This window comes from Mangifera indica, chromosome 11, assembly GCF_011075055.1.
Source record: "Mangifera indica cultivar Alphonso chromosome 11, CATAS_Mindica_2.1, whole genome shotgun sequence".
NCBI classification, from domain to species: Eukaryota; Viridiplantae; Streptophyta; class Magnoliopsida; order Sapindales; family Anacardiaceae; genus Mangifera; species Mangifera indica.
In genome coordinates this window covers 9,917,743-9,936,417 of record NC_058147.1, presented here as the reverse complement: position 1 = coordinate 9,936,417, position 18,675 = coordinate 9,917,743, and the positions used below count along the sequence as shown (strand labels likewise).

General features: G+C 32.7%; 2 protein-coding genes across 2 annotated transcripts; one reads left to right on the top strand and one right to left on the bottom strand.

Annotated features, from left to right (window-relative positions):
- Positions 1–3,600: 3,600 nt before the first annotated feature.
- LOC123229977 (O-fucosyltransferase 9) lies at positions 3,601–10,302 on the bottom strand. The gene is made up of 10 exons (XM_044656049.1): positions 9,647–10,302; positions 9,031–9,103; positions 8,039–8,106; positions 7,604–7,692; positions 6,798–6,995; positions 5,783–5,987; positions 5,538–5,705; positions 4,462–4,629; positions 4,186–4,376; positions 3,601–3,987 (listed from the first exon to the last, which is right to left on the bottom strand). The coding sequence occupies exons 1-10, from the start codon at positions 10,034–10,036 to the stop codon at positions 3,858–3,860; spliced, it is 1,680 nt and encodes a 559-aa protein (XP_044511984.1). The 5' UTR covers positions 10,037–10,302; the 3' UTR covers positions 3,601–3,857.
- Positions 10,303–13,826: 3,524 nt separating this feature from the next.
- Positions 13,827–17,138, top strand: LOC123229730. Its single transcript, XM_044655655.1, has 2 exons — positions 13,827–14,569; positions 16,919–17,138. Exons 1-2 carry the CDS (start codon positions 13,827–13,829, stop codon positions 17,136–17,138), a joined length of 963 nt encoding a protein of 320 aa, XP_044511590.1.
- The last annotated feature ends 1,537 nt before the right edge of the window (positions 17,139–18,675 follow it).

The following is an 18,675-nucleotide window of genomic DNA, read 5'->3' as shown; positions in this document are numbered from 1 at the left end:
ATACACTGCAAAGCACTTGCACCATAAAAACACTTTCAAACAGTTTTAAAAAATGGCCAAGGGCTTCATATTTTATTATTATTATATTGTTCTCATCCTTGTAATTTTTTCATCAGGTAATAATCTTCCATTTTAATGACTTATAGTATATTTTGTTGCTAATGTAATTCATGCTATACATTATTATGCCATAAATTTTTAATTTCTCAATATATTTTTTTACTTATTTATTAATTTTATGATATGGTACTTTGTTTAAAACATTTTTATAAAAATATTTGCAACTAAAAATGCATTAATATATGAGAAATTCTATTATTTCATTTTGAGTTAATCTTTATATGAAATCTAATTTGATATAAATGGTGACAAATGCAATAGGAAAATTCTTTTGCAAGGTTCAAGGTGATTTATGCAAGGAAGATTTGGGTCCCTGTGATGCCAACTGCAATTCAAAGTGTGCATCAAAACATCCAACTGGGTTCGGAAATTGTATTGCTTCAGTATGCAAATGCGTATATGAATGCAAAATATGTTCATCACCCATTGGAAGATGCAGTTCTAGTTGTAACAATGACTGTTGTAATAAAAACTGTGCAACTAAATATGCAGGACCATTTGTGCATGGCATTTGTCGTGGTAGCGACAATATGTGTATTTGCTCATTTTTATGCACTTCAATTTGAAATAAAGGATGCTTTAATCATTGAATAATATTTCAAGTTTTTTATTTATTATTCATTATTTTCTTATTTTAGTAACATATTGATCCTAGACAGGTTTTTATAGAGTTGATTTAAATTTTCCCACCCAGATGAACTTTCCACCACTTGATGATAGAAATTACACTTTCTCACATAAGTTTTTATAGAGTGGTATGTTGGTTATTGTTGATTGAGTAGTGCAGGGATAATATGTTATCATTAATTTGTATCTTTAGATTAAATTCAAATCTAGGGTTTATATAATAAAGTTGTATTTTTAGGTCCAAACCGCTAGAGTTGATTAGATTTCAAGTTTGGACTAGAAAAAAAAAAGGTAAAGAATAGAGCATAGGGAAAGTTGATTAAAAAGATGGTGTCAACTAGGGTTAGATTCGAATTGAGCTTGTTCAAACTTGATTCAAATGAGCTTGAAATGAGTTAAGCTTAATTGAGCTTGAGTTTAAGAGTTTGATATTTTTTAACTCAAATTTTAGGGTGTTTGGCTTGTAAAACTTACGAGTTTAAAAAAATCGATATGAATAGATTAAAATAACGTCATTTTGACCAATACACATTAAAACAATATTATTTTAATATCGAACTAAGCTCAAACTTGATTCAAACTTGGCTCCTCTCAAACAAGTTGAGTTCAAACACTTTTGAAGTGAGCTCAATGAGCTTTATTAAAGTCAAACGAGCTCTGTTGTAAGCCAAATCACTAAAATTTGGCTTAAATGCAAGAATGTAGCAAACATCGACCAAATTTTGATCACATTGCCATATTGTTTCATTTAAGGAAAAAATGAATTTCAACCATAATCAATTGAAATTCATTTGATCTCTGGGGTGCTTTTTTACCTTAAAATGCATGGTGTCTAATGCTTTATGAGCAATGAGAACATGAGTCATGGTGTTGGTTGAATGGTTGATGAAGACCCAATTACTAGGTTTCGACCAAAATGGATCAAATTGGCTTAATACTATGATGCCTGAATCCTAATATATTCAATTGACATCCTTTTTCAGGCAAGATTCACTTTTCCGTTTCTCATGGACCATTAAACAATTTGCATAGATGACTTTTTACATTGAGCAATTACGTTGAGGTGTACTCAACTATGCCAACTACACTTGTTTGCTTAATTTTATTTTTTATCAATCTTGCAATAATAATATATAAGATATTGATATTAAGAGCAATCACCTAGTATAAGAAGTCGTCCATGCAAGTTGGCTAAGGATTCATGAACTACGAGACGATCATGTACCATCTCACTGAGCATGATCACACTAAAGTAGTTCTCATCTATGATTGGTTGTTGAATGAGTGGGTGGAATGGCTTAGTGTTTTTGAATTTCATTTTGTATTATGAATCATATGCTCTACTAGAGACTGAATCCCATGGTTGAAGTTCACATTTGCAATGTTATTAGCAAATGAACTAGGAAGGCATATTGAGAATTTCTTATTTATTGGAGTAAAGGGTTGTGCACCTCTAATGCATTGCAGCTCAAAAGCCTGTCCTTATTATTACACATTTGGGTCAAATGACTGATAGTGTAAACTTTAATATACACACTTATGCACCACAAAATTTAATAATGCAAACTTAAATTATACAAAGATCTCATGTCTATAGCCGTGATATTTTTGACATTTATAGTGAAGGAACTGATGAATCCTTAAAAAAGCTAGTGTTAAGATATTATTAGTTAAATACGATCATCTACGTTGAAGAACAATTATAATGATTGTAGTTGAATTATTTGATAATATAGTTAGTTGGGTTATAATGATTTCTCTTAATAATACTAACCATTCTCTCTAGTGTTGGAGTTAATTTAAGACATTCTTCTTTTAATTCCTTTATCTCTCAATAATTAATTACATCTAATATGACTAAGGTGCATAAGAAGACAACATAATCTTGTGCATTGCATAAAAATTGAACTTGTCTTCATGGCCAATGAAACTCGACCTTTTAAACACAGAGATAAGAGTATTGGGTTTGTCTTTGTTTTATAATAATATATTAAATAGTGTTATATATTTAATTTTGTATACAAATAACGATATATTATCATGTTATAAGATAGTTAAAAATTAAAGATAAAACCATACTTAATCACATAATGATACATTCTTATTTGTATATATAATTTTATTACAATATATTTGAAGTTTTGGTAATGTGATTGTCTTTGCCTCCATGGTATGATTGAAACCACTTTATAAAAATTCTTAAACACCCACCGGTTGGGCGCAAGTTTAAAAGATGATTTATGCGATTCGATTGTGAGAACTTTGAGACCAATGACGTTGAGCTTGATTATGATCGGTCAAACAGATACCATTGGAACCAAATAAAAAAAAGCCCGACTTTGTAAGTAAGCATATACTGCTTGACTTCCATGTGGATACCTTCGGATGAGACTAGAGAGGAAGAAATTTTAGGTAGTAAAAACTCTGGTTGACATCTTGACAAATATGAATAAAAATAGTAGACGGTTTTCAGATTTGTCCTCAGAATTCAATTCAACATTTTGATGAATACAGGACCAAGTAATAACAATTAGCCAATCACCCACCGAATTTCATATTCCGAAGGTTTGCTCACAGAATTAATGTTAATGTTCAAGATGTGCACAAATTCTCCACGAAAATCATTAACATGACATCTCAATAGAGACATGAAATACCCGCAAAATTAAACAAATATTATATGGTATGACATCTATATTTATATGGTAAACATTCTGTATATTTCGATTTCTAATTTATGATAGCCACCAAATAAACTACCAAAAAAATAAAGAAAGGATATTACAAATTAATAATCTTCCCCCAGTTAGGCCCCTCCTTTTGAAACTTACGCCAAAATGAGAGATCATGAACTTCTCAAATTCAAATCACTTTATTGTTATCGTGTCATGTACAATGAATTTTGCGAGGACAACTACAGGATGTAATGGAGTCAATTTTAAAGAATTAGAACCTACAACTTCTCTCTCAACTGAAATGAAAGAATTAGATTCAGAATCTAATAATAGGGGTATAAATTACAAGTAAAAAGAACTTGGGTAACCCTGGATTCTATATTCAGATTTTGAAGTTGGTTTATTTGTGTTAATGTATTAATTAATGTTGGTGGTTCAAGTGGTTTTACACATGCAATCTGGCATGGGAAATGTGTAAAGTGACCCACTGGGTTTTCTTAATTCAATTCCCTTTTGATCACTGTGGGCAAGCATATCTTTCATTTGTTTCTTTAAGTCATCCCATCTGCCAAAGACCAAAAGATCCAAAGTCATATACAGAAACATCAGAAGATGCTTCTAATTCACAACAAATGACTGTGAAATGAACACCTGACCACATAATATGATATGAAAAATTCTCAATAAGATAACTCATTCTATTTCCACAATTTGTCATATGCAAATCCAAGAGCATATACTTATGCGATGGGCAACAACATACCTGATATCGGGACTATCAAATAATAGTGCCAACTTTCTCTTATCCGGTTTAACAGTCTTAGCATGTCCTCTATAAAAATAACGCCTATGGCCCATCAAGAAGTGAGGAAAATTTCCACCTTGGGTCGTGACAAACACTTCACTGTGTAGGCAAACTGTATAGTCAAGAGCAGCCAATCTCGACGAGTGGCCCTAAATAAAAAACTTTGGGTATTAGAAACATTAACTTGTTCCCAGTATAACAATTGGAAAAAACATGCACTAGAGAATGCAATACCTTAAATGCAGCAAGTTCCTCAGAGGTAGCTAGTGTATCTTTTGTTTCTAAGCGCGGAAAAATTTGTCTAAGTGGAGCCATGAACTTCTCAGCTTTGTAAATTTTGCCAGCTGCAACATACACTGAGGTCGTGTTATCAAAACCCATGCCCCTAAGCATCATTCCGACCTGCAGAAATCATCATTGGATATAAGTACAAGGAAAAGAGATACTAGACCGATGATGTACAAAGTCAAAACAACATAGATGAGTATTTACTCAGTCAATCAACAAATTAACAAGTGATGGAAGAAGACGTTGGAATAAAGCATTAATGATACAGATATTCTAAAGAACTAAAACTGAGCAGTACATAAATTAATCACTATCTTCTACCATTCAAGTATCAAGGTCAAATAACTTGGTGTCTTTTGAGTATTCGTATCCATCATAAGGTCTGTCATAATACATGTATTAAGAAGCATGCCAGAAATTCAAGTTAGTCAGTCCTGTAATGAATTGCTACAAAATTGAGTTGTAATTCTCATGTAAATAATATCATGCTCATTAAGGACTTGTGAAGAATTGAAGATTGAGATCAGATGAGTTGAAGGATGAAGTTGATCCAAAGTTCTTAGATTTGTGCTGATTGAGACTTGGAAAAGCGGGCCCAGAGGCCTTAAACCAAAATGTTTTGACATGGGTTGTTGCACATTAAATTATGAACTTAGAATCTGTGCCTGATGGAGGATTTATTAGATTTTAAAAAAGATATGTATCATTTATGGAGAAAAAAAAAAAAGAAAAATCAAAATCACGTTGAAATTAAATTTGCATTAGAAATTAAAGAGAAATAAAAAAACAAGAAAGCAATAAATCGCATGATTAAGTTGATCTTAGGGTCATATGTTCATTTGGGTTTGATTATAACAAATGGATTTATATATATAACTTCAGATATCCAGTTAATAGAAATCACAATTGCTTTGAAAGCAGGTTGCGGTAAGCCCCACAAAAAGATCCTAACTTGAAACTTAAGGATATAACAGAGATATATCAAACCCAGTAAAGGGAAGGAGACAATCATAATTTTATACCTCCAATGGAGTCAATGGGCATTTTCCATCAACACGATTTGCACCTGGTCTTATTATTCTTCCCCTTTTCCTGAATTTCCCCCTCCAGCTTCTTTCTCGAGCTATATCCATCTCACGTTTCTCTTCCTTGCCACCATCATATTCACAACATGAGAATGCAACCATATCCTTTAGAGAAGAAACAAAGGATTAGAAATACAACATTGGGAGGCATCAATAGAAAAGTAGAAAGAAAAGTACAGTACTGTCTCAAAGCGAAGGTGCACAGAAACATATTTCCCCCCACTTTGAGAGCTGTTCTTAACCATCCGCTCAACCATTTTCTCTGCAAGCATTCTTATAGGTTCAGAAAATCTTAGGGCTTCAAAATTGGCCAGGCATCTAAGTCCTTGAATATTTGAAGGAACTCCATGAGCCAATCTGTTGGAGAAAGGAGCAATTCGTACAGCCCTGCATTGTGAAATGACGATATTTAATACTTTTCATGTATGATATGCTACAAGCTTGTGGCTAAAGGTTCCACATTATTTCCTAAAAATTGGGAACCAACTAGTTTCAGGGTTTAAGAGCAGTGAGGAAAGAAAGAAAGATGCAGTAACCGTTAATTGCATTCATGAATTCAGAATGCTTATATTGCTGGTGTGTGTTTCTGAAAGAATAAGAGAGCTTGTGTTCATGTATGTCTATTCATGGAGTCATATAAATCAATAAAACTTTCAGAAATCAGACCCTACACATACAAAAGGCATACATATTGAATCACCTTTATTTTCGGTTTAAATTTTGCATTTTCCTTCAGCATACTCCAAATTATTTTGCCTGAAAAATGTTCTGCACCATTGTGATGATACTCAAAACTGAGTAAAAATTAAATATCCCATGAACCATGTGGGGGATAATTATAAGCCCATTTACAAGCAATAATTCTTTAGCTGTTCTAGAAGATCTAGAGAATAGCTGAGCTTATTATGATGATGAAATTCAAGATTATTTGCCATACAATACTTGAAGCAAAAATGAACCAAATTCTTCTCCTTCTCCGATATAATATCAAATGGTAATAGTAATCCAATATTAGGCTTCCAATTCAGAAGTGTCCAATCTATAATAGGTAGAACAGGAAAAATATATATTATTATATTAGTGCAATAAAGAGGGTTTTGAATAAAAAAACTCCAAAACAAGTTGAAAACAATTCCATTGAAATTCAGCCTACTCTTGAGAAGTAACAACATAACAGATTAAGTTTAAACTGCATACCCCATCTGCAGCAGTTTTGGCAGGACCTTTTGAAGATAATAGGTTGGACTGGACCAAGCTTTCACTCTTAAATTTACAATGCTGCTTATATTGTGGTCAAACTGTTCAAGTATATCCTCTGGCAGTTCTTTGACAACATTCACATTATTTCTAAGTGCATGTATGAAAAAATCTTCATCAAATATGTCACCAAAATTGCTGCACCAAACAGAAAAAAGTTAGATAAATGGAAAATCAAACTAACTATTTCAATAATCTAGAAAAATAATACAAATGAAAAGTGAGATATACCAATGTCAATGGAAGATATCACATTATATTTGCATATGAAGAAACTTTACTTATCTAATTATATAATTATTTATATAATTATATGGGGGGAAAATAACATAAATATCATAGATTTTTCTTGCAATTATATGGTGGGAAATAGTTATGGAATCGGGTCTGTCTCAAAGCAGTATGACGTTCAATTATGGAATAGTTCAGTATAACAGATATGTTGCATGTGAAGAAACTTTACAGAAGTCTATGGAACCAAGAAACCAAACCAAATTAGGATTGGTTCTGTTTTCTAATTACAGTGCAGTCTTTGTTTCAAATGATTAGAATCAATCAAGATCAGTTTGGTTTAAGGAAAATGGACCTCTGAACAAACCTGAGCCACAATTTCAAATCTAAGCACATTAATTATATTAACTTATGGATCCATTAAACTAATCCCAAAGCTCACAGACAGACATCAAGATGTTCACTAACATGCAAGAATAGCTCTTTACAGTTATAATAACAGAAATAACAATCACCTGGAATCTCGCCAAACACTATTGAAGTGAAAAATTGGAATGACAAGAGTTGCATTCAGCAGTCCTGCCACTGCCACTGCATCACATATCTATATTAAAATAACAAAGAAAAGTTAAAACAAAAGATAGGTAACTTTAAGGCAGAGTTGACACCATATGAAGGCATAGAATTCTTCTTCTTCACATATATATGAAACTAGAAATTTTGTTTCAATAGATAAAATTAATCACCAGTTAATTGAAAACTTACACTAATACAATTTGTAATGAAGAGAATCTCACACAGTAAAATCTTAATTCACAACATTTAGTTCATCTTGCATGGGGAAGCATGTAAAGATCATTGAATGCCAAGACATAAAGTAATCTACCATTTTTACTTCCAATATTGCTAAAAGAACAGCAAGAAAAATTAACTTAATGAACAAAACATACCGATAATCGTTGCTGGTTCAACCCACCGTTAGCTTCAATTATAAGGAAACCATTAGACCTGGGCAACTCTGAGAACTCAAAACAGAGAACATCAGTTAGTTTTCCACAGCTTCTAAAGCACAAAAATAAACAGAAATAGAGAATAAAATTCATTTTGAATCATTGTTCAGAAAATATTGATACATTGAAAACACATAGAAATATAAAGCTATAGGTATCAAACATTCATTTTCCAACATAATATGCCAAATACTGCCTTCCAAAAAGAATCTGTTCATAATCCTGTAATTCTAAGACTCTACGTTAGATCAACTTAGGGTTATCTATAAAATGGTTACCATAAATATTTCATACACAAGGTGAAGAATCCTAACATGGTAAAATTAAAGCAAGAGTCTTAGCAAATTCTTAAAAGTGAATTAAGGGACAGATCATGCACCATTTCTAGCTACCACGCTAGATATTTCAAACTAATTTTCCTCATTGTCCTGCTAGATGGCATAACCTTGTGTCCTCAGCGTACATTAGTCACAGAAACCTAATGATTTAGCCCTAACGGAAAAAATGGAGTGTTTATTGACCTTTCGGATGGATCTGATATTATAAAGTTAGGATATGATTCTCAATTGTCTATCATGTGTTTTATTATCCACTCTAGCGAATCTTGATACGTACAATTACTTGATCATTTGATAACTTATAATTTTATAATACAATATGCCAGACTGACTGTCATGCTAACGTAAGTAGTATTTATTTAAACTTGAAGATAACAAGACTCAAACCCGAGACCGGGATGTAGGAAGGCACAAGCACCATTAGGCTGGAAACATTTATTATTCAACATTATTGAATAAATATATCAATATGCTCTTCAAATTTGTAATTATATCATGCTGATGTTATTGGTCTACCCGGTTAGCTAGAATGATTGAGCCGTGGACTGGCCCTAGGCCCAATCCAGGTCTAAAAACATTGAATCAAACTCAAACCTGCTTTAGAAATACTTGTATTGGTACAAGGCTTCCAACTCTGATGGACTTTTGAGTTCCATGCTGTCATCAACTGCATGATTTCCATTTGAGTATTTTTGTCAGTCAATTGTAGTTCACATCAGCTGTACAAATAAGACAGAAACTTGAGGAAGTATATTATATGCACCACAAAAAGATAACTAATTCCTGAAGTCTGCAATATGTTAAAACCACATAAGATGCAGTCAGGCCATTTTTCTTATTTTATTTCGTTAAGTATGTGTACAAAATCCACATCCATCCACCAAGTCAACAGTTCCTGTCACATATCTCTAACAAATATACGAAAAAGGGTAGTTTTATTGAGATAAAAGCGAATATCCCAACCAATACATATAAAAAAAATAATACGGGATAGCTTATTTACATCTAAATCATTCTCCGGAACTATAATAATATCTCTATTTCACAATCTGTAAAATGCAATAAACATAAGCAACCAAGCAGTCTAACTACATTACGAGTGCTTACCATCAGTAAGCATCCATGTAAGAGGAACTAAACCAACAAAAACAAAAGGTAAATGTATTCAACGAAAGAGCAGTAAACTACTAATTCCTCAAAAAGAGAGTACCGCATTGTCGGTGGCGTTGGCTTCAGCCTCCATAAACGGCCAAAGCTTCTCAAAAACCTGCGGACTTCTATAAACCGAGCCAGGAAGCGCATGCTTATGCACAACAACAACACTCTTCAAATCAACAACATCGAACCCCAACGACCCCATATACAACAACATTACAGATATGTACAACAAAGGCGCCAACAGAAGCACGCCTTTCCGCTTGAACACAGCCGAAATGAAAACAAGCACCAACTTCTCCACCAAACTCTGCTTCGCACCTCTCCCGCCAAATCCTCCCCCACCGGCGACGATCTTGGTGCGGCCGTGTCGGAAGCGAGGAGAGGAAGGCGGAGACGCCGCCGTAGTGGAGCGGGCGGTTCCGAAGCGGCTGAGGCCGTGCATGATATGAGAAACCCTAGAAAACGATGAAGATGTAGTGAGAAAAGTTAAAAAATAGTAATGTTTTTGTGGTGGCTTGTTTGAGTAAGTGGGAGAGTGGAAATTAGAAGGGAAAAAGGGAAGAATAGAGAAAGAAGATTGGGGTAAAGTGCAAAAAGTAAAAGTAGAATAGAGGAAGTTTACAGACAGTTTATCGGTGATGCGGGCTGAATGAGCGGAGTCCTTTAATATGAAGTGGTGGGAGTGGGACAGTACACTAATGAAGAGAGGATTTAGAGGAGTTATGACTGTAAAAGGACTTTGATTCTTTCAAGTCGAAGAAAGGTGCTGACGTGGTATTGAAAGTTAATTTAATATAAATGTCTGTTTGTCAGTACGCCTGTGTCTCTGTCACAGATATCACAAGATTTAAGAGTTTTAGATATTTTATACTACTCGGAAAATAGATTATTTTATTAATGCCGTCAGCGCTCCGTTTTGATTACAATGATGTACACCGGTTAAGATTAAGATGTGCATTTGGTTTATCTTTACATCTGAATAAGAAGACGGTACATCTTTGGGATATTTGGTCTATATAAGGGCAGAGTAATATTATAACATAAATAATAAATATAAATTTATATACAAATAATAATATATTATTATATTATTATCTATTAATTTATTTTTTATTCAAAGTTATCATATAAATAAAAAATCATTATTTATATTTATTATTTATGTATTTGTATATATAATTTTATTAGATATTTTTGTGTCCAAGTTATTAATTTATGGCCAAAAGAGTTTTTTCCACTCATTAGTAAAAACGTCTATTATTCATATTTAATTTGACTTTCTTTTTAATTTTTGTATTAAATATATCGTTTTGAATTTTTAAACCTAAATCATATTACATGTGCATTTTATATATTTCTCGTATTAAATACATATTTTTAATGTTTTAAACATTTTCCCTTTTTAATGTATTTTTAAAATACAAAAATATTCTTCATATTTTCGGTTAATCAATATAATACCATAATTATATAAAATAAAAAATTTAATTTTTTGTCATCAAAATCTCTAACTTATATTTTATATTTTCAATGACACTATAAAACTATTTTATGGATCTTCGACACACGTTTAATATTTGGGTGATGATTTGATAAAAAGTTCATGAAATAATAATTTAAAACTTGTTTAGTAATTGATTAGATACTTTATATTTGATAAAAAATTCATAAAATGATTTTTTTTTGTGATAATTAAATCATGATTATATATCATGTTATTTTAGATTTAATGGTCAATCTAATTTTTAGTTTGAATTGTCATATTGATTTTAACTATAAGATCTACAGAAAATGTTAAAATTATGATTGATGTTGCCGTATTTTTGAAAATGATTATTGATAATGTATCATATTAAACTTGCATATACATGTTCTATATCATTTATGTATTCGAATTTTATAACCATTTTTTTACAAACATGTTTTTTATTATTTCTCATATTATATCCAAATAATTTTCGTATCGTATTTTTTTAATTTCTGTATTTACTAAGTATGCTCTAACCTAAGGTTCAATCATTGACAAAACCATATCCGATGATTGACAAAACACTTACCTTTCAACCATTATTGTTAAAAAAATATGTTAATCATAAAAATAAAAAATTTATTTAACCAATAATATTTCTAATTTAATTTGGAAAAGCCGAAAGACTTATTCTCACCCCAAGTTTACTCTATTAATAAAGTCCTATCTATTATGATAAAGTTACCCTCATGAATTAGTGTCGTCCTCCCTCATTCCTCAACCTAAAATCAAATTAATTTGAAACTCTAACTTTCTTGGAATCCAAACATGAATTCCATGAAGAAAATACTTTGCTCTGAAGATCCCAATCTGCGAGTTTTCAAAAGCCTATTATTAAAGTTAACCACAAGCAAAGACGTCGTGCAAAAAAAAAAAAAAAATATTGACGTTAATATAAGGGAAAAAGCAGAGAAAAAATATGTTTGAGACTTGGAAGAATTTATCAATCGGCAAAGGAGAACAGTGCAAAGCAGTAGTTGGAGTAAGAAACAGAATAAAAATCAGATTATTTCTATTTTAAATTAATATTAATATCTTATTGTAGAATTTTAAATTAATTTCATAAAAACATTTAATGAATATAAAGCACAAAAATATGAAAAAATAATAAAGAATTATATCAATGTACGTAGTTGGAGTGACTGAGATACAAGGAGATTAAGTATCGTTTATAGAAAAGGAAATGCTTCGATTTAACTACTTTTTTATTTTTTAATTACTCTTTGTTGTAACTATCTACCTGTATTCAATGGTAAAATTGAAAAAAGGTAAATAAATAAAAAATTTAACAAACAGTTGAAAGTAAAATTACTGTGCAAACGACATTTATAAATAAATTAAGAGTTAGCTACTAATCTTTGAATCAAAGCCAGATATGTTGCCAACGGCCCTTCAAAGCAGTCCTCCATCTCTGCAACTTCTCTGGATCATCCTTAAACCTTTCTTCATGCTTAGAAAATGCTTTTCCAAAAGTGCCAGTTTGGTTTCTTACATTGGTTGGATCCGTTTCATAGAACGCCAAGATTATGAGTGTAATTTTGTTTTTTGGTCAGGAAAGTGAATAGAAAGTCAGAGTTTTGAATTAATTTGATTTCTGGTTTGAGTACCAAGGGAGGAAATTACCAATTTATGACAGTAATCTGGTAAAAAGAGTAAATTAGGAATTTGCAATTAAACTAATATAGGATGCTAATATAATTTGATGACAGGTAGATATTTTGATTTTTCAAAATTAATGGATGAGACTTTATCAATAGGGTAACCTTTGGGTGGGAATAAGTCTTCTGGCCTTTTGAAAACATATAATTTCCTAAGTTTAGTTTTAAAAACTTATATTTCCTCTTTTTAGAATTTTATTTTTTCATTTATTACATTATAGCCATCCCTCCTTATGAGGAGAACATAGGAGGTGATGTGTATTGACACATGGACACGATACCTCGAATGCAATGAGTGTTGTCAAGAGACTTTCTGTGTAAACGTGCACATGCCAAGGAGGGATTTGAAGGACTCCATTCACGAACTTGATATTTAATAAATTTTCTGTCCTTGCCCTCATCAACTTAACTCCTCTAGCTTCTTGCAGCTGGGTTGCGCTTAGAAGACTCTGTCAAGTAGTATCTTTCTTTCCGTTGATTCTTGGAATTGTTGGGAGAAAACAATGGCGGATCAAGTCAAGTAAGTGGTTTCTCTCTTGGCTAAACTTCTCAGGAGTAAGTTTATAGTCTCCTGCTATTATCCCCTTCGGAAACTTAGTTGTGGTGGATGAAAAGGACAAAGTAGGCAGTGTGAAAGGGAAGAAGAATAAGAGGAAAGGCTTGAGAGGTAAAGCCTTGGGCAACTCTTCTTTTTAATTTTCCATGTTTAATTTTGGTCGTTCGAATGTTAGGGGTCTAAATGCCCCTTTTAAACAAAAGGAGTTAAGATTCTGACCTCGTAACAATAAATTAAGTATGGCAGGTGTTTTGGAAACTAGGGTTAAGAGATGTAATTTTGATATGATTGCTTGATTGGTGGACAAGACTTGGGGTTTTGCTAATAACTATGACTACTGTGATGGGGTAAGATTTGGGTTATTTGGAATCTGGATCATGTTAATGTGTTGGTCCATAAGATTTCCTGTCAAGTCATTTTTGTTAAGGTTAATGTGATATCCCTTGGTAGATACTTTTGGTGATCTTTTGTCCATGCTTGTAACAATCCGATGGACAGAAAACAGGCTTGGGCTGACATTTTGGATTCAGCTAAGGCTTGCTTAAATTCTCCTTGGATTGTGTTGGGTGATTTTAATTCCATTCGGAACTCGGCTGAAAAGTTTGGTGGTAATAACATAGAGAACTCTTATAGTGAGAATTTAAGCAACATGTGCAGAGAGGCAAATTTGGAGGATCTCCGGTTCAGTGGCAATTTCTTTTCTTGGAGTAATATGAGCAGTGCAACTAGAAGAATTTGTTGTAAGCTCAATAGAGCCCTTGTGAATGATGCTTGGTTGTTGCAAATGCTTTTTTTGACGAACCTTTATTCTTGGATCACTTCCTTTGTATTGTCTCTAGTGGGGAAATTGAGGTACCTCAGACAACTCCCTTTAAGTTTTTTGAACTTTTGGGCTAATCATGAGGGGTTTTTGCCTATGATTGAGGAGGTGTGGATGACAGATATTGTTGGTTGCTTTATGTTTAGGTTACTTTCCAAACTAAAGAAACTCAAAGTGGAGTTGAGAAATCTCAATAAAAGGGAATTTTGGAACATCTCAGAAAGGGTCAAGGAGGCTAGAGTTGAGCTATCTTGTACTCAAGTTTTGTTAAATAGAGATAGGAGCAATGATGCTTTGAGGACTATGGAAAAAGATCAAATTGGTAAGCTTATTTTCCTAAGCAAAGCGGCGGAGAGCCTTGCGAAGCAAAAGTCTAGAGTTAATTGGCTTAAGAAGGGTGATAACAACTCCAAGTATTTCTTCAAGTGTGTGAATGGAAGATGAAATAGAAACACCATCTCTTGCATCAAAAGCATCGATAGGAACATGGTGAGATATGCTTCTTGTGTAAAAAGGGACCTTCATTGAGTACTTCAAAGAGAGTTTTAATGGGCAACCATGTGTTGATAATTTTTTGGGCTTTGAAAGAGTAATAAAAAAGATAATCCCGCTTGAGTTGGTGTCGGCCCTTGTTAAAGAAGTTACTAAGGAAGAAATTAAGAATACTTTTTTTAGCATGTCTAACGATAAAGCCCTAGGGCTTGATGAGTATGGTGTGTTCTTTTTTAAGAAAGCTTAGAGTATTGTTGGAGGGGATGTTGTTGAAGCTATTAAAAACTTTTTTGGGACCGGTACGCTTCTCAAAGAGTTGAATTGCACTTCCATAACTCTTGTGCCCAAATGTGTCAATCCCTCATCTTGAAATGATTTTAGATCCATTTCTTGTTGCAACACCATTTACAAGTGTATCACTAAAATCATGACCAATAGAATTAAGCATATCTTACCACTTACCACATATCATTAATGTTTCCTAAGGCACTTTTGTGGAAGGAAGGAAGATTGGGGACAACATCCTTCTTTGCTAAAGCTTGCTTCATAATTACCACCATCCTTCAAATCAAAGCAAGGATTGCACCCTCAAGATTGATTTTCGTAAGGCGCATGATTGTGTTAGTTGGAAGTTCTTGCTCTCCTCCTTAGCCCTATTTGGTTTTTCTCCTACTATGATTGGTTGGATTAAGGAGTGAATCCCCCCCCCCCCCCCCCCCCCTGAGTTCTCTATCGTCCTCAATGGTGAAATGGTGGGTTTCTTTGGTAGAAACCATGGCCTTCGACAAGGTGACCCTTTGTCCCTTTACCTTTTTTTCATTGTCATGGAAGTTCTCTTAGGTCTCCTTGATTTGGTAGCTTCCAAGTGATCCTTATTGTTCCATTTTGGTTGTAAAAAGATAAAGATTAACCATGTATGTTTTGCAGACAATGTGATGAGTTTTTGCAAGGCAAATAAGGACTCTATCTCTTTGGTAAAAATGCCCTTGATGTGTTCTCTTATTGGTTCGAGTTGGGTGCTAATCATTTTAAGAGTCAAAATTTATTTTCAAGCATTTTTAATGAGGAGAAGAGAAGCACTGCTGACATGATGGAGTTTGAAATAGGCCACCTTCCTATAAAATGTAAGAATTTTTATGGCTCAAATGACATTAAAATTTTATTTTATCGTGTATAATAATATTTATTTGATAAAATAAATTAATATAAAATTTTCAATATCAAAATTCTATCGGCTAATATAAAGATGTGATTTCTTATGATAAAAAGATATGACTCTTTATAATGAAAAGAAACAACTCTTTTTAATGAAAATATATGACTTTTGATGGAAAGTTACCATTAATTCTATGAATAGGAGTTGATCTTCTTTCTACCTCTTACACACATTTTTTCACAATACTTACAAATTTTGCTACACATCGAACACACTAATAGTAACAACTTATATATAGAAAAACTTTAAGTTATTTTTATTCATCATTAAGTCAAGGGGTCAAGTGAAAGAAATCAACATCCTCTAAATTTTTGCATGAATTCTCTTTATGATTAGTACATTATGAAATATGATAGGATTAAGGTATGTTTTTCTATTTTCATTTAATTTGATTTCTGGTTTGAGTACCAAGGGAGGAAAGTACCAATTTATGAGAGTAATCTTGTAAAAAGAGTAAATTAGGAATTTACAATTAAACTAATATAGGATGCTAATATAATTTGATGACGATTAGATATTTTGATTTTCGAAGTTAACGGATGAGATTTTATCAATAGAGTAACCCTGGGGTGGGAATAAGTCTCTTGGCCTTTTGAAAACATATAATTTCCCAAGCTTAGTTTTAAAAGCTTATATTTCCTCTCTTTAAGATTTAATTTTTTCATTTATAACATTATAGCCATCCCCTCCTTATGAGGAGAACATAGAAGGTGATGTGTATTGCCACATGTTGCAGAACAACTTAGAAAAAAAAATTTTTATTGTAACGGTAGGATTGAATAAGTCTTTAGTAGATTAGATTTCTGTTATAATAAACATATTCTTCAGTTGATAGTGGAGTTGAATAACTAGCTTAGACCTATTCTTCAATCATTAGTTAAGCGGAAGTAGTTTCAGATTTCTCGTGAGTTATCCTCACATTACTTGGTGTCTGTAAGCCTATAAATAGGCCATCTTGTTCTAGCTCGATGAGGAACAATCGTTTGCACACATGATTTGTTGTGAAGTGCTCATCACAATGGAAACATAGACCTTGACGTTGACGTTGTTACAGCTCAGACGGAGTGAATCGTCTGACAGTAGGGGAGGAAGTGGTCCTTGTTGAAGAGGTGTTTATAGGATCTTTGTTACCTGAAAACATGGGCATGCTTGGTTCCAGGGAACTCTTTCTTGCTCCTTGTGAGATTGATACAAAGCGAGAATCATGTTTCTGTGCCTTGCTTTTCAAAATTCGAGCTAATCCTATTGCATCACTTAAAGAGGTGGGTCTTTAAGGCTGAATGTCAGCTCTCAAATGTTCTTTAAGCCCACTTATAAAACACCCTATGTAACAACTCTGGTCCAATAACCTGACCCACTGTCAAGATATTGTCTACTTTGGACACACAGTCCATCATGGGTTTGCTTCTGGGCTTTACAACCCAAAACGCGTCTTAACAGTTAAGGAGCTCACAGGCTATTTAACCACTCAAATTCTCCCACCACTAACCAATGTGAGATACATACACAGACCTAGTATCTCTCCCGTGCTTTGTCGATGTGAGATTCGCCTAAGGGTATCACACCCTACTTCTTGAATATCTGTAAGTTTACCTACCTTTGCTAGCAATTTATCAAATTGTGCTTGGTATTCACGAATAGTTCCTACTTGCTTGAGTTTGCATAGGTCAGCGAAATAATTTTCGAATCTAGAGGTACCAAATCACTCCAATAGCTTGTTTTGTAAATCCTTCTAAGATAGATCCCAATTCAAATGCCTCTACCATTGGAACTAGAGTTGTGCATCTCCTTCGAGGTGGTAGGTAGCGAGTCAAACTTGATCTTCTAGTGGAGTGGCTTGAAACTCGAAAAATTGTTCAACTCGACATATTCAAGTAGTAGGATCGTCGAACCCATTGAATTTAGGAAAATCAAGCTTAACAAGTTTAGGGGCGAATCCTCAACTTGTTCCTTCTCTGTTCGGACTAGGTCGTGGAGGTCGCAACCGATTTGTTGAAGCTTCCTCATAGACATGAGCCGGCTTGAATAATTCTACCATCTGCCTCATCATTCGTTCTTCCATTCGTCGAAACATCCGCTCTTGCCTAGAACTCAATATAAACATATTAAACATATTAAACCCAAAACACATTAAACATGTATTTTATACGTTTCTCGTATTAAATACATATTTTTACTGTTTTAAACATTTTCCCTTTTTAATGTATTTTTAAAGTACAAAAATATTCTTTATATTTCCATTTAATCAATATAATACCATAATTACATAAAATAAAAAATTAAATTTTTTGTCATCCAAATCTCTACCTTATATTTTATATTTTCAATGACACTATAAAGCTATTTTATGGATCTCCCACACACGTTTAATATTTGGGTGATGATTTGATAAAAAGTTCATGAAATAATAATTTAAAGCTTGTTTAGTAGTTAGTTAGATACTTTATATTTGATAAAAAGTTCATGAAATGATTTTTTTTGTGATGATTATATCATGATTATATGTTATGTTATTTTAGGTTTAATGGTCAATCAAATATTTTAGTTTGAACTGTTATATTGATTTTAACTATAAAATTTATGGAAAGTGTTAAAATTATGATTGATGTTGCCGTATTTTTTAAAACAATTATTGATGATGTGTCATATTAAACTCATATATACATGTTCTATATAATTTTTGTATTCAAATTTTATAACCGTTTTTTTACAAACAAGTTTTTTATTATTTCCATATTATATCTGTATAATTTCATATCCTATTTTTTCCATTTTTGTATTTACTAACTATGCTTTAACCTAAGGTTTAGT